The sequence below is a fragment of the Piliocolobus tephrosceles genome, chromosome 20 (genome assembly GCF_002776525.5).
Source record: "Piliocolobus tephrosceles isolate RC106 chromosome 20, ASM277652v3, whole genome shotgun sequence".
In the NCBI taxonomy this organism is placed as follows: domain Eukaryota; kingdom Metazoa; phylum Chordata; class Mammalia; order Primates; family Cercopithecidae; genus Piliocolobus; species Piliocolobus tephrosceles.
Window position 1 is genome coordinate 22505414 of NC_045453.1, and position 27850 is coordinate 22533263.

General features: G+C 44.3%; 1 protein-coding gene across 1 annotated transcript in view; it reads left to right on the forward strand.

Moving 5' to 3' along the window:
• Window positions 1-27850, forward strand: part of SLC9A8 (solute carrier family 9 member A8) — an 80336-nt gene that overhangs the window by 28983 nt on the left and 23503 nt on the right. The window contains 7 exon segments of the mRNA XM_023184124.2: window positions 3000-3083; window positions 7878-7979; window positions 9082-9089; window positions 9091-9159; window positions 13830-13973; window positions 21338-21476; window positions 23152-23257. Of these exon segments, the coding sequence (XP_023039892.1) occupies window positions 3000-3083; window positions 7878-7979; window positions 9082-9089; window positions 9091-9159; window positions 13830-13973; window positions 21338-21476; window positions 23152-23257 (652 nt within the window).

The window sequence follows — 27850 nt, forward strand, 5'->3', positions numbered from 1 at the left end:
TCCTGACCTCGTGATCCATCCATCTTGGCCTCCCAAAGTGCTGGGATTACAGGCATGGGCCCCCACGCCTGGCCATGTTTATTTTCAAGGCAACGTTACAGTACTATTTCCATTCAGAAACTAATATTGTTTTGTAAACATGATAAAAATGAAGTAGTACAGATGCCTGCTGAAGCATCAGAGGTCAAGTCTGCTCTCTGTCGAGGGAGATCAGCACGTTAGAGCCCTTAGAGGCGGTATTGCCATCCTAAGGTGTCTTGGATTTATTTGGGCCTGAAGAAATAATCAGAAGGGGCTGACTGTCTCAATCCGTGAGGTCAGTGGTATTTGACACACACTGCTCAAGTGCCACCTAAAATCACCTCAGACCATTTTGGGGGAGCCATTGCCAAAAGGAACTGTAACACTATTTCCCTGAAAGGCGGTGTGTTCATGAGGGCTGCAGTAACAAATTACCACAAACTAAGTGGAGGCCAGAAGTGAGAAGTCAAGGTATCAGCAGGGCCGGGTTCCCTCCCAAAGACTCTAGAAAATAATTCTTCTTTGCATCTCCCAGCTTCTGGTGGCCCAGGTTTTCCTTGGCTTGTGGCCGCATCACTCCTGTCTTTGTCTCTGTGCTCACATGGGCTTCTTCTACACGTCTCTGTGTGCCTCGTTCTGTCTCTTACAAGTCGATGTTTGCTGCCTTTAGCCTTTCCTTATCCAGTGTAAGGTCATCTAGATCCTTACCTTCATTAGATCTGCAGAGACCCTATTTCCAAATAAGGTCACATTCTGAGATTCCTAGTGGACATGAATTGGGGTTGGGGTTGGGGGACACTATGTTACCCCACTATCGGTAGATTCTCCTTTTTCCCAGGGTGGGAGGGGTAGTTTTTGTACCTCCAAAAGGCTGTATATAGTGATCCTGCTGCACAGATCCTGAGAATAGGTTGCCCCACAAAACACAGAGCTCGGCTCATTTCTTTTCACACAGTCCCAGTCTGAATCATGAGCTTGTTGTACATGCTGCTATTTTAAGACTTAATAAGGCATTTCAGAAGTCATCATTTGCTTCTATTTTGAGCCTTTTTTGAATTTTTTTTAGTCTTTATGGTAACAGCTGTACATTTGTAAGAATACATTTAGGCATTCTTTGGAATAGGGATTTTGACAAGAAATCAGACTGTCAAAATTGTGACATGGGAAAATATTCATATGAAAAGGGCCTGATTTTGCATTTTTAAGAAGACTATGTATTACACATAACCATTTTGGGCTTGAGGACCAATATATATTTCCCCCAAATTCTACCAACAACTAGAGAGATATTCTAATAATATAGAAAATGAAATTGTTATTGTTTCATCCCTCCAAAGTTGGCTGCATTCTGGAAACACCATTCATAATGGCACTTAATGATCAAATCTGGAAGCAAGGTGCAATGGTTTGGGCGTTTGTCTCCCTAAACCTCATGTTGAAATTTGATTCCAGTGTTGGAAGTGTTTGGGTCATGGGGGTGGACCCTCATGGATAGACTGATGCCCTTGCTGGGGCAGGGAGGTGCATGAGTTCTTGCTCTGTTCGTTCCCTATACAGCTGATTGTTAAAAAGAGCCTGGTCCCACCCGCGCCCCCCCTTTCTTTCTCTCTTGCCATGGATCTCTGCACACTCTGGCTCCCCTTCTCTTCCCCCATGAGTGGAAGCAGCCTAAGGTTCTTATCGGATACCCAGTCTTGAACTTTTCCAGACAGCAGACTCATGAGCCAAATAAATATTTTTCCTTTGTAAATTACCCAGCCTCAGGTGTTCTTTTATAGCAAGACACATGGTAAGGGGCTGTCTTTGTAGCCAAGTCTCAAGTCGAAAAAGCATCCAGTGGGGACTGTTTCATCACATCAGACTTTGGAAAACGGCAGAGTTGTCTGTGATAAGCAGAAAGAAGGCAGAGCTATTTTAAACATGTGTAGGGTTTCCTGTTCCTCTGGGTGGATTGTTTTAGGGTTTGCTGTTACCTTTTTCCTGGAGGAATTCCAGTTTGTAGACTTGTTTTTGAAAGTATGCAACCAGAATTGAAATTTTCTAGATTCAGATTTTCTTTCTATACTAAGGAATAAAAAACATACTACTGTGTGTTTGGAAGCAGTTTGTTGTGCTATTTCTTTTCGCCGGTCACCTTTAAAATCCTTGTCTTGACCAGGTGCGGTGGCTCATGCCTGTAATCCCAGCATTTTGGGAAGCTGAGGTGAGAGGATTGCTTGAGGTTAGGACTTTGAGAACAGCCTGGGCAACACAGCGGACTCTGTATCTAAAAAAAAGAAAAAAAAAAAATAGCCCGGCACGGTAGCACGCACATGTAGTCCCAGCTACTCAGGAGGCTGAAGTGAGAGGATCACTTGAGTCCAGGAGGTTGAGGCTGCAGGGAGCTGTGATTGCACCACTGCACTTCAGCCTGGGCAACAGAGCAAGATTCTGTCTCAAAATAATAATAATAATGATAAAAATAATAGGCCGGGCACGGTGGCTCAAGCCTGTAATCCCAGCACTTTGGGAGGCCAAGACAGGCAGATCACGAGGTCAGGAGATCGAGACCATCCTGGCTAACACGGTGAAACCCCGTCTCTACTAAAAAAAAAAATACAAAAAACTAGCCAGGCGAGGTGGCGGGCGGCTGTAGTCCCAGCTACTCAGGAGGCTGAGGCAGGAGAGTGGCGTGAACCCGGGAGGTGGAGCTTGCAGTGAGCTGAGATCTGGCCACTGCACTCTAGCCTGGGCGACAGAGCAAGACTCTGTCTCAAAAATAATAATAATAATAATATAAAATGCAGTTTCTTTTTTTTTTTTTTTGATGGGGGAATCTCTCATTCTGCTTGATTTTATTATCAGGTAGTTATTTAAACATTATACGTTTCCATTAGGCCAGGCTCTGAAAGAAGAATTATTTTGGCTCTTTATTGATGAATTTATTTCTTGATTACACAAATTCCATGCCTCTTAAGATTCCCATTTTCTATTTACAGGAAGAAGAAATGTTTCGTCCAAACATGTTTTTCCTCCTCCTGCTTCCCCCTATTATCTTTGAGTCTGGATATTCATTACACAAGGTGAGACTCAGGCCCACATTGGTGCTTTGGTCTGGACAGTTTCTCATGTTTGTAAAGCAAGTTCCTTAAAAGCTTGGGTGTTAGCTCTGCTTCTTCCTGGTTGTGCTCAGTGGAAGCTGGACTGCAGTGCCTGAATTCTGGAGAGGAGCAGACATGATCAATTGGCTGCTTTAATGGTTTCAGGCAGTGTGACTCACTGAGCCAGTGTTTGCCATAAATGGGTGCTTTGCCCAAAAAGATGGCTGAATGATGTTAAGTGGCTCACAGATGATGCATTGACTCGTCTTCCTGGACACAGACTGATAGATGTAAAGAGGGTAGACTGTGTCCTGGGATGACAGGGACATATGCCCCAGGGCTTTTGTTTCTTTCAGCTCCCCCACTGGGGCCTTTCTAACCTCCTCAGGCCCATCCATCCTTTCTTGTCTCCCTCTCAGTGTCCTCCCATGGCCTCAGACCCCAGCTTGATATTCCCCTTCATCCCTCAACCTCTATCTCTTCTCGCCCACTCCCTGATCCAGCTTCTCCTTCTGAGGCTGGAGCCCCATCCTTCCCTTCCTAGTCCCACAGTTGCCTGCCCATCCTTGCCTCCCTGCCTTGGCGAGCAGTGGCACTGGCCCCTACCCACTTCTCTGCTTTGGCTTGGCCTTGATGGCCATTGCCTTGCAACTCCCAGTGTGAGGTGCTGTTTTTGTTTTTGTTTTTTTGTTTTGTTTTGTTTTGTTTTGTTTGTTTGTTTGTTTTTTTTTTTTTTGAGACGGAGTCTTGCTGTGTCTCCTGGGCTGGAGTGCAGTGGCCGGATCTCAGCTCACTGCAAGCTCCGCCTCCCGGGTTCACGCCATTCTCCTGCCTCAGCCTCCGGAGTAGCTGGGACTACAGGCGCCCACCACCTCGCCCAGCTAGTTTTTTGTATTTTTAGTAGAGACGGGGTTTCACCGTGTTCGCCGGGATGGTCTCGATCTCCTGACCTCATGATCCGCCCATCTCGGCCTCCCAAAGTGCTGGGATTACAGGCTTGAGCCACCGCGCCCGGCCTTTGTTTTTGTTTTTTGAGTTGGAGTCTCGCTGTGTCACCCAGGCTGGAGTGCAGTGGCATGATCTTGGCTCACTGCAACCTCCGCCTCACGGGTTCAATCAATTCTTCTGCCTCAAACTCCTGAGTAACTGGGATTACAGGCACACGCCACCATGTCCAGCTAATTTTTGTGTTTTTAGTAGACACGAGGTTTTACCATGTTGGCCAGGCTGTTCTCAAAACTCCTGTCCTCAAGTGATCCGCCCACCTCAGCCTCCCAAAGTGCTGGGATTACAGGCCTGAGCCACCATGCCCGGCCCCTAGTGTGAGTCTTTCTGCCTGGGCAGGAGCTTCTCACTTTTAAGCCTGTTTGTGTCTGTGCGTGGTTTTTTCCTTGTCTGTGAGTTTTCTTTAAACATAAATGTATTTAAGTTTTAAAATAAAGTGATTCAACTTAAAATACTAGTATTAATAATACAACAGCTATTTTGTGAATGTGATTTTTAAAAACACTGTGAAGATTGGAAAGTTTAAGCCAGCCCTTGGAGAGAGGAAAGCCAGAGACACAATACAGGTCTAATCATGCGCTGCCCCCTACAGGTTTCTTTTTGGTAAAGTAAGAACCAAAAACCCCAAAACCCTACCCTTCCCAGGGTGCTTTGAGATTCACACTAGATGAAAGAATGTAGGCAAAGCACCACCCACCACAATAAATGGAGTGCTGCTTCTTGTTATTAATGATAAAAATGTTATCTGTTATTAATAACAATACCACCTCCAGTAGTAGTAATAATAATTTATTAAACTTAATAGGTCAGGCCCAGTGGCTCATGCCTGTAATCCCAGCAATTTGAGATGCCAAGGTGGGTGGATCACTTGAGGCCAGGGATTCAAGACCAGTCTGGCCAACATGGCGAAACCCTATCTCTACTAAAAATACAAAAACTAGTTGGTCGTGGTGGTGCGTGCCTGTAATCCCAGCTACTCCGGAGGCTGAAGCATGAGAATCATGAGAATCGTTTGAACTCAGGAGGTGGAGCTTGCAGTGAGCTGAGATCACGCCACTGCACTCCAGCCTGGGTGATAGAGGGAGACTTTGTCTCAAAAATAAGTAAATAAAAATAAACTTAATTTGTTGTTGACATGGTATAAAATAAATAAATAAACAATTTTTAAAAAACAGATTCGATTTGTCTAGAAATTTTTGGTAAAAACATAGAAATTAAGTCTTTAATTTTCCTGTACTGAAACAAAAATATATTAAGATGTTCAGCCCAGATTTTTTTAAAGTTATTATTTTATTGTACATCTATCCAAAGAAAAAGTGAAAAGGAAGTTTAATGTAAAAAATATTCCCAAGTTTTAGAAACTGTTACTGACATCAGATAATTTTTAACAAGGAAACGTAAGTTGAAGGTCACCATGTCTTTCCGTCTTTCACTTTGTAAACAAATCTTAACTGTAAGCAGATTATGAAAATATTTCAAAACATGCTGAGGAAATTGACTTGATTTTGACTTAAAAACATGACATTTTGAATATTAGAGAATGTAAAGTTTTTATTTTCTATTTTTTTTTTTTTAGAGGGAAGGGAGAGAAACTTGTTCAAAATTTGAGGAAAGTAATAGTTTTTTAGAAAAATATTTTGTTGAAGATGACTTTCCAGCAGATAATGTGACAATTTATATGAAAGGGACTTATAGGATTATGAAATGCTAATTCTGAAACTTCTGTCTACTTTCTACCCTGCCCCAAAGATGACAGGAAGTAAAGTTGGAATATTTTATTTTAATATTGTGATATTTGCTAATGTAGATTTGGACGTAGAATACAGATTTCAGTAAGATTATTATCAGTTGATATGCATTAGCTAGGCAGCGACTGGTTCTTTGAATTGTAAATATTACACAAATCGTAGGATGTTAATTATGTCAAAGAGAGACAGTAAATTTGCTTTATCTAGCAGTGGGAAGTTCTTGTAGTGTGGTAACTTTAATTTGGGTAAATTTCAGGATCCAGATTAATATTAACCAAGTATATAAATTATATCAACATTAGAACTTTGCAAACAGGTCAAAACTGATTAATCTTTTTGTTTGTTTGTTTGAGATGGAGTTTTGCTCGTTACCCAGGCTGGAGTGCAATGGCGTGATCTCGGCTCATTGCAACCTTGGCCTCCCGGGTTCAAGCGATCCTCCTGCCTCAGCCTCCCGAGTAGCTGGGATTACAGGTGCCCACCACCACACTGGCTAATTTTGTATTTTTAGTAGAAATGGGGTTTCTCCATGTTGGTCAGGTTGGTCTCGAACTCCTGACCTTAGGTGATCCACCCGCCTTGGCCCCCCAAAGTGCTGGGATTACAGGCTTGAGCCACTGAGCCCAGCCTAATCTGTTTTGAAATAACAAAAGAAAATAGCGATTTGCAAAGAGAAACTCATAGATTGAAAGCCCTTTGTTTTGAAAAACCAAATCATTGTGTTTGCCTTGAGTTATTTTAAAATTCTTTGTGCAGTAAAGATTGATATGCCAAATAAAGGAATTAAATGTCAGATTTTAGGCAGCCAAGTCAAAATTGCAGCTTCTAGGAGGTAGGCTTAGTGGGGCAGTCAGTGTTCAGCTGAGGACACTCCTTCATGAGTGGGCTTTAAAATAGCAGGTCCTAATGTCCCTGGTTTGGTGATTTCTGAGCTGAAAACAAGAATCTTGTTCACACCCACAATCGGGAGTGATTAAAGCCTCTTGGTAAGTCCTAAGTGGAGTCCATGGGGTTATGATAACTAGCTTAATTTCCTTAATTTTATGGAAATTTGAAAGATGTTACCATGCTGCTTGGACTTGAATATTTTCTCTTAAATGGTGTGAAGTACAGATAGAAACATTTTATCTGTCATAGTTAATGATGATACTAATAGAGTGAAGTAAAATTGTTTAAAAGACCTGGCCAGGAAAAAGGAATATCTGATAGTGTATCTTGGTATCCTAATTGTGTGGACTTTGGACGTGAAACACAGTTAATTCCGTCAGTGCCTGTCTGTTGGGCATCCTCCATCTGAGGGACATTATGTCAGGGACGGTATTGTGCGAAAGCAGACGTGGTCATTGCCCAGAATGAGCCTGCAGCCTCATGGGAAAATCAGACATCGGTTACATAAATAAGTGCAAAATTGCAGTCTTATCAACCGCTACAAGGTGGGGTGACTGTGCACTGAGAGCATAGACTAGGATCGGAGCTGGGAGCTGGCTGAGGGATCAGGAAGAGTTGAAATGTCCTGAGATCTTGGGATGATGAAAGCTTAACAAGCAAAGAGGGAGCACAACCCGCTCGAAGCCACCAGTGGGACTGGAACCCAAAGAACGAAGGCGAGCATGGTGCCAGATGAGCCCAGAGGCCTCCCCAGGGGTGGAGTCATCCAGGGTGGGGGATAGCTGCATTTTAAGTGGAAGTAGGGGTCCAGGTGAAGGCAGCATAATCAGATTTGTCTTTTGGGAGGATCATTCTGGAAGGACTGGAGAGTGGAGGGAAAGGGGCTCAGAGGGGTTGAGGAGACTTGTGCGAAGCTCTGCAGCGTTCCAGATGAAAGATGATGTGAATGACGGGACACTGCAGTAGGTGCGGGGGTGCAGGAAGACTCCCAGGCTCCCAGCTTGCCACACAGGATGGGCAGTGGTGCCTTTCATAGAGAATCAAGTCAGCCGAGAGGGCCAGGTGTGCGGGCCATGACTTCACTGACAGGAATGGCTTTTCTAATCATTTCCCTGATTTCTGCTCTTTCAAACAGGGTAACTTCTTTCAAAATATTGGTTCCATCACCCTGTTTGCTGTTTTTGGGACGGCAATATCTGCTTTTGTAGTAGGTGGAGGAATTTATTTTCTGGGTCAGGTAAGAAAATCATCTTTGAAACACTTTGAAAGTCTTATATTCTTAGAGCTAGTGCAGGGAGGTGAGAAGGTGAAATGGTTCCACTTCGTGGGGCCTGGGTTTCACCCTTAGGGTAAATTCCTTCTGGAAGGAAATCCTAGCTTCATATGAGGTACAGTAGAGGCATGCTAAATTGTTTCAAAGTGTCCTGCAAAACCTTTGGTATCTGGAATTGAGTAAATCTTTTCCATAATCCCCCTCCAAAGTATTTGATTTTCTTTGCAAACCAATCTGTCTTAAATTAGAAAGTCTAAAAATAAAGCCAAATATATGCCATCAAGAACTTCAAACAGTTGTGTTGTCAGGTAGACTGAATTGGGGTTGAATGCTGTTTTTTGATAAAAATTTGCATTTTAAAAATCAAAGATGTGCTTTTCTGCTGGCATTGGAGAAATAATAAAATCAAAGGTGATTCTGAATCTGTTCACTCAATTCTAAGCTGTCTACCTATAGAATTATATACTCTGGATTTTCCACAATTGCTAAACCACTTCCCAGTGACATCAGTTGGATGGTCTCTACTTTAGACTTCAAATTAATTCAAACTAATTTAGACCAAACATGCCTAGGAAGGTAGTATCTGTAGTTTTGTACTATGCATGTCCATGCATGTCACATTCTTTTCCTTTATTGTCAGTTGCAGAAAGTTTGCCTGTCCCAGTTCTGAAAATTAAGTTGAGGGTCAGGTGTCTGGGTGACAGGCAGATTTCTTTAACACATGTCAGCTGCTTTCTTCTCTAGATAGCCAAAGCCCATTCCATCGAATTTTCACCTGTATTGCAGCTTTGATGGCACCAGAGTAAATCTGTCTGTCATGCAGCTTTCTTCATTGCTCAGTTTCTAGTATTAAATAAGAATAAACTTAAGGAAACTACAGTTAATTGGGCTTGAAGAATGTAGCATTCTTTTCCATACTTTCATTGCATGCTGATGGAATGCATGTTTCAACTAAAGCTTAGGAGCCTTCTTTATTTTTCAAGTGGTGTGGGAACTGAAGATTAATGTCCTTATTAGTTTTAACAAAGCACTAATGGACATTTAAATCTTCTTGGCTGTTCTCCAGGGATTTTTTTTGTGTCTGTGTGTTTGTGTGTTTTATTTTACAGGCTGATGTAATCTCTAAACTCAACATGACAGACAGGTAAATCCTTCATACTGTAACACCCATGCGACTGCTTTTCAGACAGGGGAAATTTTTCTCCACATTGCTTCCTGGGTGTGGTACTGTTCTATTCTCTCTCTGTATATTTATTTTTGGTAAGGATTTCTGCCATAGAATCTTACTCTGAGTTAATTTGTATCTCTGAAATGAATCAAAACTATACTAAAGACTTTTGAAGATCCCTAGTCGGGCATTGCTGATTGGAATGATATAGTTTAAGCTTGGGAGGGAGTAACTCTGCTCAGCTAACTGCCCTGCCCATGTGCACACATACACGGTACCATTGTCTTCTTCTTATTTCCAAGACTTTTCAGTCGCCATAACAAAAAGTTGTCTTCTTGATAGTTTAGAGATGGAGCGGGGAGTGACGGAGAAACTTTCCTCTGGGATTCCCACCAAACCTGCGGTGGGGGAAGCAGGGCCAAGACCTCTGTTGTGGATATTGTGGAAAGCCCCTCTATCTGAAGCCACTCCCGTGAGCACGTCCCATGAGCCCTGTCCAAGAATTCCCAGAATTGCATAGTGAGAAGCAGCCTCACTAGGTTGAGGCAGTTGTCTCTCAGAAGGTACCAGATCTAGTGCTGGAAAAGCACCCATGCAGAGCATCGTCTGGCTTCCCCCTTCTGAGAGTAGACAGCCTTGCTCAGTGTGTCTGCGTTTGGTCTTGCGGCATGGCTGAGGAGCTGGGCAGCAGGGCCACATGTTCGTCGCCAGATCCTTGTCATCTGGCCAGTCAGAGCTTTCAGGATTTAGCAGCAGTTTAGCAACTTGGGACTAGAATCTGGGAACCCTTTTCATGGAAACTGTGTCTCTGATAACAAGTCCAATCCTATTTCCACCTCCACTCACCACCCACCCCAGCCCAGGACAACAATTTTGGAGCTTTTGTTGTAAGACAGTTTTGATACATAAACAAATAGTCCTATTCCATGGGAGCTGGAAATAAAGCAGAACTGCTGTCCTTGTGTTTAGTAGGTGTTTTGCAAATAAAAAGAAATGCCCAGTAAAGGAAGGTATCATAGTATTCAACTCTTCCACTTGTTTTGGGGACAGCTGGTTAGAGATACAGACAATGCTGGATAACTTCCTGTGAAGTTGAATTGAATCAGTGGTTGGGATATTCAGGTGAAGGACAGGAAAATAATTGCCCTATAGACACACTGACTTAGAACCAGGTAGTGTTTTCCTCTCCATGTGCAGAAGCTTCCTTTGCTGTTAGAAAGTGACAGTCCCACGGATGGGGACTGCTCTGGGGTCACAAACCCACACAGCTGCAGGGCCTGGCAGAGCACTTAAGAGAGGGAAGCTGGCCAGCTGTGAATCTAGCGGTGGGGCAGCAGCCAGTGGGAGAACACACCCTGTATGAAGGGACAGCCACTTCTCAGTGCCAACTCATGATTACCATGTGGAAATCTGGGCCCAGAATTGGTGGCTATTTTAAATAATTTTTCTTTCAAAAAGAGGCTAGGTTTCTAGATTTTTATAGGGAATTTTCCAGTTTTCAAATGTTGACAACTTGCTCAATTTTTCACAAACACCATGCAGACCAAACATGAGAGCTACAGACTATCTTTTGCAACCTCTGCACTGTAGAAAACATAAAAGTAACTTTGTTGCACATGTTTTGTTTTGTTCTGGTGATATCTAGCATGCTGGAGAGAGATTTCACTCTCAGAGATCCTGAATTATTTCTCTGCCTTAGTCCATTTCTTTTTCATTTTGTTGATGTTGCTATGTTTTGGGGTTATGGAATAAAGAGTACATTTTTAAGTTGAACTTCTGGCATTTAAAAGGCGAGATCCTAAAGAAGTGAAGTGGAACAGCTGACAGCCAGGTGAAATGACCCTCTTTCCATACAGACCTCTCAATGATTCAACAGTTTGTATTTCAGACTTTTCATCTTCACTGTCAGAAATACTCTGCCTCAATTTAGATTCCCAAGCAAACTAAATGTGTAACATGATTTATACAAAGCATTTCCCCCAACCTTTTGTTTGTTTTGTTTTTTCAGTTAATTTAGAAAGTTTATTTTGCCAAGGTTGAGGACACGCACCCGTGACACAGCCTCAGGAGGTTCTGACGACATGTACCCAAGATGGTCAGAGCAGTTTGGTTTTACACATTTTAGGGACACATGAGACATCATTCGACTTATGTAAGATGAACGTTGCCCCAACCTTTCACTATGAAACATTTTAAACATACAGAAAAGTTGAAGCATTGTGCAATGAATACCCATAGACAAATTTAAAAAAATAAAAAGTATATCCTACAGGGGTAGGAGAGTCACAGGACAGGGAACCTGAGAGCCTGGGCTGGGCCTGCACGTCACTGAGGCTGGATTATAGTGGCATTATCACAGCTTGCTATAGTCTCAAACTCCTGAGCTCAAGCTATTCTCCTGCCTCAGCCTCCTGAGTAGCTTGGACTACAGGTGTGTGACACCACTTCCAGCTAATCTGTGTGTGTGGAGGTGGGGTTCTCTCTATATTGCCCAGGCTGGTCCTGAACTCCTAAGCTCAAGCCATCCTCCCACCTCAGCCTCCCAAAGTGTTGGGATTACAGACATGAGCCACTGTGCCCGGCCCAGGATATACTTTTTAGACATTGTCCTCCTTCCTTTACGGCCTCTGGTGATGTGGCTGTGGTTGATGAGAGTGGGAATAAAAGAGCAACCAGAAAGTCTGTGTGGGTTGTGGTGCACGGGCCTGGGGACCAGCTACCAACAAAATAGCCTCTCCCAGATGGGCAGTTGTTTAGTGGAGTTACCTTCCCTTTCCTGCTTCCCTTCCTTCTTCCCGCCTGCCTGCCTGCTTGCCTTCTGCAAGTGTCTCTGGGCCATGCCCAGTACAGACCCTGGGAATTCACCCATGATGAAAACCCAGCGTCCACTTCCTTGGAGCTCACAGGCCTGTGATGACCTCTGTGAGGACAGGCAAAGTCTTGGAACTGAATCCTCAGCCTGGGATCCGGATTAATGCACATGAATCACATTCACAGGCAGCTACCGTGGAAACCAGAGGCCAAATGATTGACTTCTGAAGAGACCTGTACCTGGCAAGGCGGCCAGGCATTTCCTCAGTCAGCTCTCCTCTCCCTGACCCTGCACCCAAAAGATCACCCACTGAAGGCTGCTCAGGCCGAGCATCTTCTTCCCCCTAGACCCAGGCTTGGTGAGGGTGGGTCATCTCTGGCTAATGACTGACACAGGCTGGGAACCCGGGAGCCTGGGCTGGGCCTGCACTTCACTGAGGCTGGAGTATAGTGCCCAGGCAGTCGTCTCTGGCTAATGACTGACAGACTGGCCATTGGGGCTCCATGTTTTGGCTGGTGTTGTGGAAGGGGGCAGACCCACCATTCTGCTGCCCTGGAAAGAAAGTTGCACCAGGCATGGCACAGAGGCTTGTGGGAAAATCACCAAAGGGCAGGGAGAGTGAATTGTCCAGGCTCATGTGGCCCACGAGGCCCCTTGAGGGAGCTGGTTCTGCCTCCCTTGCCAGCTTCCTATGGCTCCTGCCACTCGCCCCACCCCTGCCACCACACGCACCTTCCTTCTGTTCTTCAGGCAGCAGGCTTTCTCTCACCTCAGGAGTCGCTTGCTGTCACCTCTGCCTGCAGCTCTTGGCCTGGCCAACTGCTGCTTAACATGTAGGTTCTTGCTTACATGTGTCATCCTTTCAGAGAGGCCTCTCCAGAACCCCCCATCTAAGTGGCTCCCACACCCACACCCCACCTTCTCACGTCACCTCAATTGATTTCCCGGGTCACACTTGCTGTTGTCTGAATTTGTCTTCATCTCTGGGTATTGCTGTATCTACTACTGGGGGGAGGAGTACCTACTCTGGGCAGATAGCCTGGCTCTGCCACTTGTTAGCTGAGTGACCTTGGACAAGTTACTTCATTATCCCGTTGTCCCTCAGTTTTCTCCTCTGTCATCGGGGCAGTAGTAGCAGTCTCTCATACAGTCACTGACTGGATTGTTGAGTCACTGTATGTGACGTGCTTAGAACAGTGCCAGCCGTGGTAGCCTCTATGCCTGAAACATGTTAAGACAATCAGCACATATCTGCTGGGGGTGATAAGCTCTTCACGGGGACCGTCAGTGAGGTCACTGGCCCAGTAGGAGGTGGCCTCAGTGTTTCTATCGGCTGTCCATGCTACTCACCCCCAAAGCACACTGGGGTTGCTGCTGGTTTTTGACACTTTCTTAGATGTTGCAAATCTGAGTGCAGGCTGGGGTTGGTCACAGACAGCACTCCAGGGGGCTGGTGGCAAGGGGCAGAGCAGAGGTCAGATGCAGGAGTTCATGGGTCATTTGACTCCAGCTGCTCTGACCTGTGGAACTGGGCAGTATATAATAAATATATCTAAGCAAAAGTCTCTCTTCCGTCATTGGTCAAAGTCAAGTCTCTGTGTTGACAGTAGAAAACCAGGCCATTCCTAACAACTCAATTTAGAGTGGGCCTTTCACACTCCACCCACAATGTCAACAGCAGATAAGTGGGAAAAAATATGCTACCTTCTATAGTTACTTCAGCTCTAGTGTGTAGTTTTGCTTTCTGTTAAATATGGCCTTTGACTTTAATGCTTTAATATGTGGACCAGGTGACACACATTACAGAATCTCCCCTTCCCTCTATCTCTTACAGTTTTGCGTTTGGCTCCCTAATATCTGCTGTTGATCCAGTGGCCACTATTGCTATTTTCAATGCACTTCATGTGGACCCCGTGCTCAACATGCTGGTCTTTGGAGAAAGTATTCTCAACGATGCAGTCTCCATTGTTCTGACCAAGTAAGTATGGGGCAGAGAACAGACTTTGTTCATGTGACAGAACTAAAGATCCTTGTAATGAAGGGGCAGATATTTCCACACAGCGTGTGTACAGTTGCTTGTCCTCTTGGTGATCAGTTCACCCACTGTCTTTCTCCATCTTTCTGTCCTGATAAGCCTTGATGTGCTGCAAGAATATGGTCAGGTTCCAGGGGTGGTTAAAAAAGCAGAGTCCCCCTTTTTTTTGAGACAAGGTCTCGCTCTGTCACCCAAGCTGAGTGCAGTGGCTCCATCACAGCTCACCGCAGCCTGAACCTCCTGGGTTCAAGTGATCCTCCCACCTCAGCCTCCCGAGTAGCTGGGACTTAACAGGCACCTGCCACCATGCCCAGCTGATTTTTTAAAAAGTTTTTGTAGAGACAAGGTTTCACCATGTTGCCCAGGCTGGTCTTGAACCCCTGGGCTCAAGCGGTTTGCCCACCTCAGCCTCCCAAGGTGCTGGGATTATAGGTGTGAACCATTGCTCCTGGCTGTGCCCACCTTTTTTGACCTACCTTTTAGTAGCAGTTTCTGAGCCCAGCTTCTCAGCATCACTGAGGGTGCTTATGAAGTGTGACATTCCTCGGCCCCACCCTCAGAGCCTTCTGATTCATTTGGTCTGGGGTGAGTCCCAAGACCATGGGTTTTTAATAATAAGTTCCCCAGATATGATGAAGTGGCCTATTGAGGGGTCAATGTTCAGGCAACATCATTGGAGACAAAAGCAGTAGACAGAGGCTCCACTAGCTGTTGCATGTCACCTTCCTTTTCACAGCTTTAAAATAAAGTAGGAATGCTGATAGGTGCCCTGCCTTAAGATGCTATTGTGTAAACGCTACTTTGGAAACTGCAGTTTGTTTTCAAATATTTGTTGATATTACTGCCGTAATTGATGGGATCTGAGAAGTTAACGATGAATAATAAAATGTCAAGAAGTCACTGGGGGCCAGGCGCAGTGACTCAGTCCTGTAATCCCAGCACTTTGGAAGGCCGAGGCGGGTGGATCCTCTGAGGTCAGGAGTTCAAGACCAGCCTGGCCAACATGGTGAAACCCTGTTTCTACTAAAAATACAAAAATTAGCTGGGCGTGGTGGCGGGTGCCTGTAATCCCAGCTACTCCAGAGGCTGAGGCAGGAGAATCACTTGAAACTGGGAGGCGGAGGTTGCAGCGAGCTGAGATCACACCACTGGATTCCAGCCTGGCGACAGAGCCAGACTCTGTCTCAAAAAGAAAAAAAAATTTTAGCTGGGTGTCATATCACATGCCTGAGCTATGATGGAGCCATTGCAGTCCAACCTGGGTGACAGAGCGAGACCCTGTCTCAAAAACAAAACAAAACAAAATCATTGGGAAAAGGAAATGCATTTAAGATAATCTCAAATATATTTTTCTGATGCAGGGATATTTCCTTGAACTCTGCATTTTATGGTGGTTGTTAACATGCAGGCAAGAAACCCAAAGAATTTTGCCAAAACACAGAGAAGGCACAGACAAAGCAGTTGAAGGAAGCCAGGCATGGTGGCTCATGCCTGTAATTGCAGCTACTCCGAAGGCTGAGGTTAGAGGATCATTTGAACCCAGATGTTTGAGCTCAGTCTGGACAACATAGCAAGACCCCGTTCTCCCACCTCCCTGCAAAAAACTCCAAAGCAAGTGGAGAAAAGAGCCCTGGATAGTGTATCAAAAATGAGCTAAGAGAACATTAGAGGCCAGTCTGTGTTCTGTTAGATAATAGAATTTCCATTTAGCTGAATACTGATTTACTGCCTTTGCTAAAGCATAACCACTCTGTGTAGTTGGCATTTTCTTAAAAGTTTTTTTATAGACTATATTCAGAATTTTTATGTTGGAATAAAATGCCTCAGCCTAGGACTAAAATTGAGGACTGAATAGTTAAATAAGATATTACAGGGCTGGGCACAGTGGCTCACACCTGTAATCCCATCACTTTGGGAGGCTGAGGCAGATAGATCACTTGAGGCCAAGAGTTCAAGACCGGCCTGGCCAACATGGTGAAACCCCATATCTACTAAAAATACAAAAATTAGCCAGGCGTGGTGCTGCACGCCTGTAATCCCAGCTACTCGAGAGGCTGAGACAGGAGAATCGCTTGAACCTGGGAGGCAGAGGTTGAAGTGAGCCAAACTCACGCCACTGCATTCCAGCCTGGGCGTCAGAGTGAGACTCTGTGTCAAAAAAACAAAAGAAAAGATACTACGAGAAAATCATCCAGCATCAGGTAACGTGACATCCTTTCCTTTTCTTTCCCTGCCCAGGTTACTGTTTTCACCATGTTTGCTCAGTTTTTGCCCTGTTTTTGTCCTTCCTTTGCAGGAGGAGCTTACCAAATACTGCCTGATGGCAAGAGGTGCTCAACAGGCCTTAAAAAAAAGAAAAACCAAACTTAGAAGTATTTTTGTTATTCTAAATGTAGTACATATATTCTTATAAAATTTAGGAAATACACAAGCAAAAAAGGAAGAAATATCACACACATTGCTACTACCTAGAGATATAGTTAACAATTTGGTATAAATATATATACATTTTATTTAAATAGGCTTATACCCCAAATATTGTATTCTATTTTCCATTGAACACAGTTGATAAAACAGTCTTCTGGAACATCATTTTACTGGTTACGGAGTATTCCTTTTTCTGGGTTTACTGTGATCTACTTAACCAATTTCCTACTATTGGCTTTTTCATGTTTCTCTTGGCAGAAATTTCTATAGCTTTATTAGGATATTATCAAACAGCATGCTGCAAGACCTTTAAAAAATCCGATGGCAATATTTTTTCTTATTTAAGATCTACTCTGAAAGCTGCTTAGTGTTCTGGTTTTTACTTTTATCTCGTATCCTGGCTACACATATTGAACATTTGTGACAAGGAATTTTGTCCAACTTGGAGGTGACATCATGAGTTATTTTTATGCATTGGGAGCTAAACTCAATTGCTTTGTCTCTGTTTTTTTAAAGAAAAATAATTTTTCAGAGGTAGGATCTTTTCTGAGCGTTTCCAGTTCTGTTATAAAAGCCAAAGATTAGGAGACTTTTTCTATTTAAGATGAGAAATGATGGAAATGGGAATTGTCGGTAGCCAGAGGTTCTTCCTGGAAAAGTGCTTTGGAAACCCAAGATTGGTCTGGGCACGGTGGCTCATGCCTGTAATCCCAGCACTTTGGAAGGCCAAGGCCTATGGATCACCTGAGGTCAGGAGTTTGAGACCAGCCTGGCCAACATGGTGAAACCCTGTCTCTACTAATAATACAAAAATTAGCCGGGCATGGTCGTGGGTCCCTGTAATCTCATCTACTTGGGAGGCTGAGGCAGGAGAATCTCTTGAACCTGGGAGGTGGAGGTTGCAGTGAGCCAAGATCGCACCACTGCACTCCAGCCAGAGTAACAGAGTGAGACTCCGTCTCAAAAAAAAAAAGAATCCCAAGATCACCTATGATAACAGTTCCCACGGTTGGATCTGTGGAGCATGCATGTATAGTTTCCGGCCTCATCCTCCACCAGCAGCACTGCCACTGCTGAGACCCAAGCTGACTTGAGAATCAGCCTCATGAACTCTCCAGCCACGGCTGGTCATCTGCCACCAGCATTTGGTGAGGGACCTTTATGTGCCAGACACTGCTGAGGGCCACGTGGATTTGATGAACTCAGTCCATGATGGGCAAAAGATGCCCATAGAGAAGTGAACATGGTGCCTTAAGCCGGAGGGGCTCAATGACCAGACCATTAAGGATATGAGGAAGGCTTCTCAGAAGGAATGTCTTGTGAGCCAGACCTGGGAGGCTCATTTTCAGACAGAAGAGAGAGAAAAGGGGCATGTCAGACTTCCCCCGCCCTTTTTTTTTTTTTTTTTAGTTCAAAAGAAAAATATGCTCCTGGGAGCTGTTGTCACTTTTCCTTGGTTATCAGCTAGAATCACATCTGGTTTTGAAGAGGTATACTTTATAAACGATCATCTCCAAAGTGAGCTGACACATTGTGAATGAATTACCCCCTTTTTAATGTTGTTACCTTCATGAGTGCCGGAAAGCAAATGTCTTCTGTTTCTTCAGTAACTTGAATTCATTTTCAACTTTGATTCGTTGCTATGATAGTGTGTTCTTAAAGTCACTGCTGTAGAGGAAACCTTTTGTTTTCTCCAGCTACAGTTTAAGCTCATGAAATGGACCCTGAAGCAATATTCCCTTTTATTCTTTAAGGTGTGAGAAACATGACCTTAAGAAACAAAACATAGAAAATTACTAGGCCAGAAAGAGTCCAAATTCTACTTTCATTACCTGGAGTTCCGAAACCATTGCCCCAGTCCTGGATCTGCTGTTAACCCTTTGCGTGACCCTGCCCAGTGACTCACTCTCCTTGGGCCTCAGGCTACTCTGTATAAAAAGAAAGCAGTAAAACCAGCCTGGGTGCCTGCCATGGTAGAGACGTGGGCTGAGGCTGGGCACTGTATGTGTGTGGCCTGCAGATCCATTTTTGGGAACTGCGGGTGATCATGGCCTTCAAAAGCACTTTTCCAGTATGAGCCCTTGTTGGCTGCCACATTCCTCAAGGTGGGATGTTAACCTGTGATCTGCTAGAAGAAGGGGGTTTGGGGAGATTGTGTGTTCAGATGAGTCTGCAAAGCTTTCACATGAAGAAAGTTAGATTTCTTTTTTGCAAGACGTCTCAGACCTTAATTATGTTATTTTGTGCTGTAAATTTCTTCGAAAGGCTTTCTGAGGTTATTTGACCAAGCTACCCTTTCATCTTATTCTGCTTTAAAATGATACCAATCCTGGGGCCTGGCACGATGGCTCACATCTGTAATCCCAGCATTTTGAGAGGCCAAGGCAGGCGGGTCACTTGAGGTTAGGAGCTCCACACTAGCCTGGCCAATATGGTGAAACCCCATCTCTACTAAAAATACAAAAAAAAAAAAAAAAATAGTTGGGCATGGTGGTGGGCATCTGTAATCCCAGCTACTTGGGAGGCTGATGCAGGAGAATCGCTTGAACCCTGGAGGCAGAGGCTGCAGTGAGCTGAGATCGCACCACTGCACTCCAGCCCGAGCAACAGAGCAAGACTCCATCTCAGTAATAATAATAATAATAATAAAACGATACCAATTCATGACATGGTGATTGATGAAGCTGAATATTACTGTTGAGTATTCTTTGTTTCATTTACTGAGTCAATAAAAAGGTATTGACTGTCTTTTGTGTGAGAGGCTCTGCTTTAAGCCCCAGACATAAGGCAGCAAACAAGATGGACACAGGCTTCATCCTCATGGAATGAGGCATTACAGTTTCCCATGCTGTGAAGGAGAAGTCAGGCACCATGACAACATTTACATGGGCAGGCCTGCGTGAAGGGATCAGGGCAGGTGTCCCTGAGGGAGTGGCACTGATCCTGGGTTCTGAGGGATGAATAGGGAGTTAGCTGGGGCAGGGAAAGGTAAATGGTGACCACCTGGGAGGTGCTAGTGACAGTGTGGCCCAGATGGTTAGATTTGGGGAGGAGGAGGTAAGGTCAGAGAGGTATGGCAGGTGGGAGCCAGGTCAAACTAAGACTGGGCTTCCTGGTGACGTCAGGAAAGTCTGAGTTCTGAACAGGCTGGTAACCTGATCAGGTGTGCCTTTGAAAAGGATCAGTTAGGCCCTGTATTTCTAGCACTTTGGAATGTTGAGGCAAGTGAATTGCTTGAGCCCAGGAGTTCAAGACCAGCCTGGGCAACATGGTGAAATCCCATCTTTACAGAAAATACAAAAACTAGCTGAGTGTGATGATGTGTACCTGTGGTCTCAGCTACTCTGGAGCTGAGGTGGGAGGATCACTTGAGCCTCGGGAAGCAGAGGATGCAGTGAGCTGAGATCACACCACTGCACTTTGCCTAGGGGACAGAGTGAGACCCCGTCTCAAAAACAAAAAGAGGGGGATCATTTAGGCCACTGAGTGGAGAATGGGGTTGGTCTGTAGGAAGACAAGGATGTTGAGAGAGAGATCAGCGAGACTTATCCCTGGGAGTGAAGAGCAGTAGGGGAGGGAGAAAAGGGGATGGATTTGACAGACAGGAGGAGGGTATTTAATGAGAAAAACTCCATGTTAATGGTGTAATGGTTTTACCTTTGAGAACAAAACCAACAATTAAATTTAATAACATCCGACATTTTACTTTGTTCTGTTACAGTAAAAGGAAAGTTCTTTGATTTCTTCCTCCTTAATGTCTCCTAAATCTTCCCTCTCAGCCTGAAACCTCAGACATTTTTTCTTTGGGTAGCTCCATTCTAATCTGACTTATTGCCGTAGCCTCAATTTCAGGTTTTATCATAAGATTTCTGTCCTGAAATCCTTCCCATTGACTTCCCAGGCTTTCAAGCTGAAATACCAGTGCCTTTCCCGGGCTGTTCCCTGTTCCTCTGCCATTACTGTCACCTTGCCTCCTGCCACTGTCCCACCCCCGCCACCCCCGCCCCACCGCTCCCCCTGCCATGTTTTAGCTGCATTAATCTCGGTACTTGAAAGTTCCTACAATGGGCTGCATATGCATGGGCTCCCTTCCTTTGCAGATGCTGTTCCCTCACTGGGTGGCTTCCCCCATTTTTTCACCTGGGCAAGTCATTTTTATCCCAAATCTAAACCCACCCCTCCCCCCGCCTTTTTTATTTTTTATTTTTTTGAGACAGAGTCTTGCTCTATTGCCCAGGCTGGAGTGTAGTGGTGCAATCTTGGCTCACTGCAACCTCTGCCTCCTGGGTTCAAGCAATTCTCCTGCCTCGGTCTCCTGAGTAGCTGGGATTACAGGCGTGTGCCACCACACCCGGATAATTTTTGTGTTTTTAGCAGAGATGGGGTTTCACCATGTTGGCCAAGCTGGTCTGAACTCCTGCCCTCAAGTGATCCGCTCACCTCGGCCTCCCAAAGTGCTGGGATTACAGGTGGGAGCCACCATGCCCAGCATCACCCCACATTTTCTCAAGCACCTTCCTTGAGCCCAGCCAGTCTGAGTTAGTTACCCACCCATCCTGTGTTTCTACAGCCCTCTACCCTTCCTGCAGATTGTCTTTAGTGTTCATCTTGTTTTCTCCCTCATTAGCCTGAAGGGAGGAGCTCCTTAAGGGCAGCAACTTTGCTCTCATCTCTGAACCGCAGAAAGTAACAGTACCTGGGACAAAGTATGTGAACAGTAAACGTTTGGCTGACTGAATGAATGATGGTATGAATGAATGAATGAATGAATGAATGAATGAATGAATGAGGGAATAAGCAAGAAATAAGTTTTAAGTTAATTTCTAAGACCTTTGTGTATATAACATTTTAACTTCTTTCTGTTTTCTTTCATTTCCTAGCACAGCTGAAGGTTTAACAAGAAAAAATATGTCAGATGTCAGTGGGTGGCAAACATTTTTACAAGCCCTTGACTACTTCCTCAAAATGTTCTTTGGCTCTGCAGCGCTCGGCACTCTCACTGGCTTAATTTCTGCATTAATATCCTTTTAATGTGATGAGCATACAGGGTTGAGATTATTCCTGATGGCTTCTGTCTCTAGCCAGTTTCTCCTGTTTTTTAAGAGGGCCAATTTTAGATGAAGGTTTTGCCCTTTAAAGGAGGATTTTTTGCTTAGTTTTTGTTTGAGAAACACTCTAACTCAAGGATTTTTTAATTTAACATGTGAAATTTAGAATGTCACTTTTCAAAGTTTAAAAAACATGTACACTGTTGGATATCAGATATGATTTGGGGGACCTCTCAGTTCCCAGAGTATGATAACCACACTCAGATGATTTTCATTTTCTGCCATCTTACTTTTCACATTTGGAAAATTAGAAATTAATTTTCTTTGAAAATGTCAAATAGACCAGGTGCAGTGGCTCACGCCTGTAATCCCAGCGCTTTGAGAGGCTAAGGCTGGAGAATTGCTTTCGCCCAGGAGTTCAAGACCAGCCTGAGCAATGGAATATAGTGAGACCTCATCTCTAAAAAATACATAAATAAAAATAAAATGTTAAATAGAGAAAATTTTTATCCCACTGAAAGTGTTTATCCAGAAGGATTGAAAAAGGGGCTTTCAAAATGTGTTCCATTGAGTTATTTGCACTGATTTTGTTATTTAACAACCAATAAGCTTTTCTAGCTGGAGATGGAAAGAGTCTTGTTAAGGCCAATGACACCTTTATTGCTGTAGAAATTTCATTATATTTAAAATAGTAACAGGCAGTAGACCACTTTGGTGCGCGCCTAAGCCTATGTCTCAGGGAGATGGCCACCTGGCCCGCCTCCAGGAGCAGTTTGTTTCATAGATGGCCAGAAGAGACTCTTTTACCTGGTTACAGGCATATTTTTCTGCCATCCTGTTGAATTTTCCCATCAACTCCTTTGTCCAGAAGTCTAAAGGCTCTATTGAGTTGGCTGACAGCTTCTCATATTGTACCAATAAACAGAATGGAAAAGAAAATGTTTTCCAGTTCAGTATTTTCCTCTATATCTTTTTCTTTTAAAAAAAAAAAAGATCTATCAAAATGAAGTGGAACAAATGGGTACTGTGAGCTCCAGTACAGGCATTGTGAATGATATTTCAATATATAGAAGGCTCTGTCCTTTCCCAGGGGCATGAGTTTGGAAATCTCCAGGAATAGGAAAGACTGTGCTTCAACAGGGCCTGGAAGCCCAGTTGGAACAGCAATTCACACTAGTTGTCTTTGACTCAAAACTGATGGGGAAAGCAAGATGGGTAGCATTAGTGATCTCATCTGATGTTGTTGGAGGAGTAGGGGTGATATGGCCCTGGGAGGAACCTGGCAGAGTGAACTGACCTTCGTTTGTCTGCAGCCCCAGCTTCGTGCCATGGCCCAGCACACCCCCAGCCCTCTAAGTCAGCGTTTTTAAATGAGTTGACTTAGGTTGATTTTCATCTTCCACCACCATTTATCTCCGGAATTTACATTTCTTAGTGTTTTGTCAGATTCACTTTCTTATAGCAACAGTCTCCCTACAAAGGAAAAAAAAAATCCATAATGACAAATTTTCATTTGTAACCTTGGGACGTTCCAAAATCTTCTGTACCTATTTACTTCATATATTTGGAAAGCAGCAGTTTTGTGACTTCTCCACATCTCCCATCAACTCTCCCTCGATTCTCCTTCCTTGACAGTTGTCATTTACGTGCTGAAGCATATTGACTTGAGGAAAACACCTTCCTTGGAGTTTGGCATGATGATCATTTTTGCTTATCTGCCTTATGGGCTTGCAGAAGGAATCTCACTCTCAGGTAAGTGACGGAGAGCCTGAAAGTGCTGTGGTGATGGCATTTTGTCCTGCCTGATGAGGCTTTGTCAGTTGGGTCACCTTTAGTCACAAGAGACAGTCACAACTCAGAAGAGCTTAAGTAATAAAGGGAATCTATTGGCTCCCTAGAAACACATCTGGATTTAGGTCTGCCTGGATCCAGTAGCTCAGTCACATTGGTGTCACGGTCACATTTTCTCTTAACCTGCCTTCTCTTATTTAGCCCGTCAGTCCTATGAGAGGAGGGTGGCCTGTGGGAGGGAGGTACTGTGAAGGTTCCTATTTTACTGATGAGAAAACTTGAGGTTGAGTGAGATTAAGTAAATTACTCAAGGTCACAGCTGGGATTGGTGGAACAGCGATTCAAACTAGTTGTCTTTGAGTCAAGAACCAGTGCTTAGAACCCTCCTCTAATACAACCCCCTCCAAAACAGATCATCAGGAAACCATGTACTCAGTGCTACTTAGAGGGACAAGCAAAGTGTGGCGGTGACGTAATGTTGGGCGTTTTTGGACACACTTTACCAGTATTCAGTTTTTTTATGCTGCTGCCACCCACATGGCGTAGGTACTAAGGTTGGCATTAGCCCAAAGCTGCACTGCACAGGCAGTGGGGGTAGTGAGATGGACAGCGGAGGCCCAGAGCCTTTTCCCTGCACCCCATTGGAGGAGGGCACACAGCTCCCAGCAGCAGGGACAACTCTGATGTGGCCCTAGAAGATGATACTCACCAGCTGGAGGAGGGGTGGCCACTTACAGAGTGATGATCTTGGTAATGTTCACCTGGTAATCAGTCAGCAGCACCTGTTGGCAAGGCTCGGCTTAGTTGGGCTTTCTGCCTACAAGTGGCAGTCAAGTTTGTGTCCCCAGTTTGTTATATTGTAAGGGTGTTGACCTGAAAATGGAACATGACTCACTCCTGTTCCTGTGTGAGGGGGCAGCCAGGTGGGAAGGACTCTGCCCCAGAAGTCTGATCCCATCCTTTGAGTGAAGGCCCTTCAGAGGCCTTGTTCTGGAAATGAGGCACTATTGCAGGAATGTTTTGATCTGTGCCACAGGATGGCAGAGATTTTCTTTTTTATTAACTTTGTTGAGGTATAATTTACACACACTACATGGACCCGTTCTAAGTATATAGTTCCATGAATGTTGGCAAATGTGGACAGTCATAACTACCCCTACAGTCAAGGTGTGGCATATTCTTATTGCCCAACGTGGCTCCCCTGTGCCCTTCTGCAGTCAGTCCCCCTGCCTGTCCTGAGCCCTGGCACCCACTGATCTGCACTGTCATTGTAGTTTTGCCTTTTCCCGAATGTCATTTAAATGAAATCATGGGGTACATAGTCTTTTGTGTCTCCTCTCTTTCAGTTATCATGTTTTTGAGAGACATCCATGTTTTTGCGTGTGGCAGTAGTTTATCATTCTTATTGCACCACAGTTCGTTTGTCTGTTCACCATTTGAAGGACATTTGGGGTTTTCCAGATGTGGGCTAAGAACAGTTTGCGTGTGTTTTCATTTTTCTTGGGTAAATACCTGGGATTAAGGCTGCTAGGTCATATGCTAAGTACATTTTTACTTTTTTAGAAACTGCCCAGTGTTTTTTGAAGTGACTGTATCGTTTTACATTCCCATCAGAATGTGTGAGAGAGTGCCAGTTGCTTCATATTGCCACCACACTTATTTTAATTTCAAAAAGTTTAGCTGTCCTGATAGGTGTGTAGCCTTTATATGTGCCTTGGTGTGGTTCTTTTTATATTCACCTTTGGTTCATTGAGCTTCTTGGGTTTATAGTTTATATGAGTTTATAGCTTTCATCAAATTTGGTAAGCTTTTGCCTATTCTTTATAAACATTTTTTTGTTCCTCCTTCCTCTTCCCCTTGAGACTTCAATTTACTTGTTATGAGAGGTAGCATGCTATTGGCCCACAATATGCTTTGCCTTTTTTTTTTTTCTGTCTTTTTTTCCCTATGTGCTTTATTTTGGTTATTTCCTGTTGCCGTGTCTTCAAAGTCACTGATCTTTTCTTCTGCCATGTGAAATCTCCTACTAATCCTACCCAGTGTATTTCTCATTTACATATTCTATAATTCATCTACAGAAGATCCCTTTGGGTTATTTTCATTTCTTGCATTTCTCTCTTCATATTCATGTTTTCTTCTATGTTCTGGAGCATATGAAACATTTCTAATTGCTGTTTTAATGTCCTTGTTTGCTGATTGCATCGTCTCTGTCAACTCTAGGTCTGTTTTGTTGATTTTTCTCGTGCTTATAGGTCACATCTTCTTGCTCTTTGCTTGCTAGTAAGCTTTGATTGGATGTCAGTCATTGTGAACTTTACGTTGTTGAGTACAAGATTTTATTGCATTCCTTTATGGAGTTCTGGACTTTTTAAAATGTATATATATTTTTTGGGTTTTTTTGTGTTATTTCTGGACTTTTCTTCTGCTGTATCTAAGTCTCTTGGCATCAGTTTAATCCTTTTTGAGACTTACATTTAAACTTTGTTAGGACTGGTGCACAGTAGCAGGGCCCTAACTAAGGTGTCTCAGGTATTGTGAGCTCTCTCCACTCTGGCTGGCGGGAATACAAATCCCAGCCCCATGTCAGCTTCTGGAATTGTTCAGTCTACTTCTTTTTCATGGTTCTTTCCCCAGCCTCTTGTTTCATCCCACATATATACTGATCAGTATCAGTCGAAGACTCAAGGGGACTTTACAGTAGATGTCCAAGAGCTCTCTTTCTGTGCAGCTTCCCCAGCTCAATAGGACAGCCCTCTAAAGCCCCAGCCTCAGACCGTCAGCTCAGCAGGGGGCCTGGGGAAAGAGTGGCCACCTTGTTTGTTTCCCTTCTGGCAGGAATCACAGTCCTACCCTATCTTTTGTCCCATGTCAGAAAATAGTTTTGTTTCATATCTTGTATCAGGTTTTGTAGTTATGTAGAGCAGGACAGTGTTCTGTGTAGCAGTAATTTCTTCAGACACAAAGCAGAAGTCCCAGTGGTCTTTAGTGACTCAATTGACAGAATTTTTCTACCCAGTCGCTATCTGGAGTCGCATGTGGGTGCTGCGTGAGCAGCACAAGGAGGAAGCAGAGCGGACTTGCCATTTTCAGGGTTTTGTTTTTCATCGCAAACCAGTTCACCAGGGTAATTCCATCCTGGTGTCTGCCATGAGGTTCCCTTTCTTTACTGAATGTTGGCACTTACAAAAACGTTACCTGTGAGTCATTCGGCTCTAGCCTAGCCATTTTTACATCTATTTTTCTAAATTGTTCCTCTACCCCCTTGAGATGATCACTGAGTACCTGTTGGCAAAGATGTGTTTCATGCATCTGTTTGGAATCTATGATTAAAATAAGGGAGTGTTTTTCTTACCTTCTTTTCAGAGTGGCAGTGTTTCCTGTTGAGAGGGGCTTCATTTCCTTAGGGACCTTGCTCCACACACAGCAGTGCCAGCCAGGAACACCAGATCTCCCTCTGGGTGAGGGAACCTTCCCTGTCTGTGCTTTGCCTTTTGGGTATTTGTCCCACAGGGTTTTCAGAGAGGGGCAGGATGGTCCTGTGTGGCGTGTGGATACTCTGCACTTCACTGTGAAAGCACAGATGGAAAGGGTGGTGTTTCTGCTGTCTTCACCTTCCTTTGTGTGCTCCCCTTTTCCTGACTATCACAAAGGACTGATCTCAAGTGGTTCCCAAGACTGTGGAGCAGGACATTCTCTTCCTAGGAAGTGGGAATTATTTATATAAATCCACATGTAGGGAACACAGTTGTTAAGAACTGGAGCTGGGTAACAGACAGACTTGCATTTGAATCCCACCCAGCTCCACCTCTCATTGGCTGTGTAACCTCAGGTTACAGACTTAACCACCCCATGCTCTACTTCCTCATCATAAAATAGACAAGTAAAAGGGCCAGCCTGACGCCTTTGCTGAGGACGAAGGGAGCAATGCAAGTGAGAGTCCTGATGGGGCATCTTTGCCACTACTGGGGTGGCCAGAAGTCCTGGTTTGCCCTCTGTCTCAACATGATGAATTAATAATATCCCCTTTTATTCTAAAAAATTCCTGGTATCCACAGCAAATCAAATAGTCTCCCTAACTATTACTCAGCAAACGTTAGCTATTCTCAGAATATTCATTCTAATTGTTTGTTTGTTTTTTTTTTTGAGACAGAGTCTCGCTCTGTCACCCAGGCTGGAGTGCAGTGGCCGGATCTCAGCTCGCTGCAAGCTCCCCCTCCCGGGTTTACGCCATTCTCCTGCCTCAGCCTCCTGAGTAGCTGGGACTACAGGCGCCCGCCACCTCGCCCGGCTAGTTTTTCGTATTTTTTAGTAGAGACGGGGTTTCACCGTATTAGCCAGGATGGTCTCGATCTCCTGACCTCGTGATCCACCCGTCTCGGCCTCCCAAAGTGCTGGGATTATAGGCTTGAGCCACCGCGCCCGGCCTATTCATTCTAATTGTATCCATGTTAACTATTTTTGTTGTTCAGTCAAGCCAGTTTTGAGGGCCACTTTGGCCTCTGACACTAAAGATTCAAAGATGAATAGACCCTACTTAGGCAGAGCGGTTAGTAA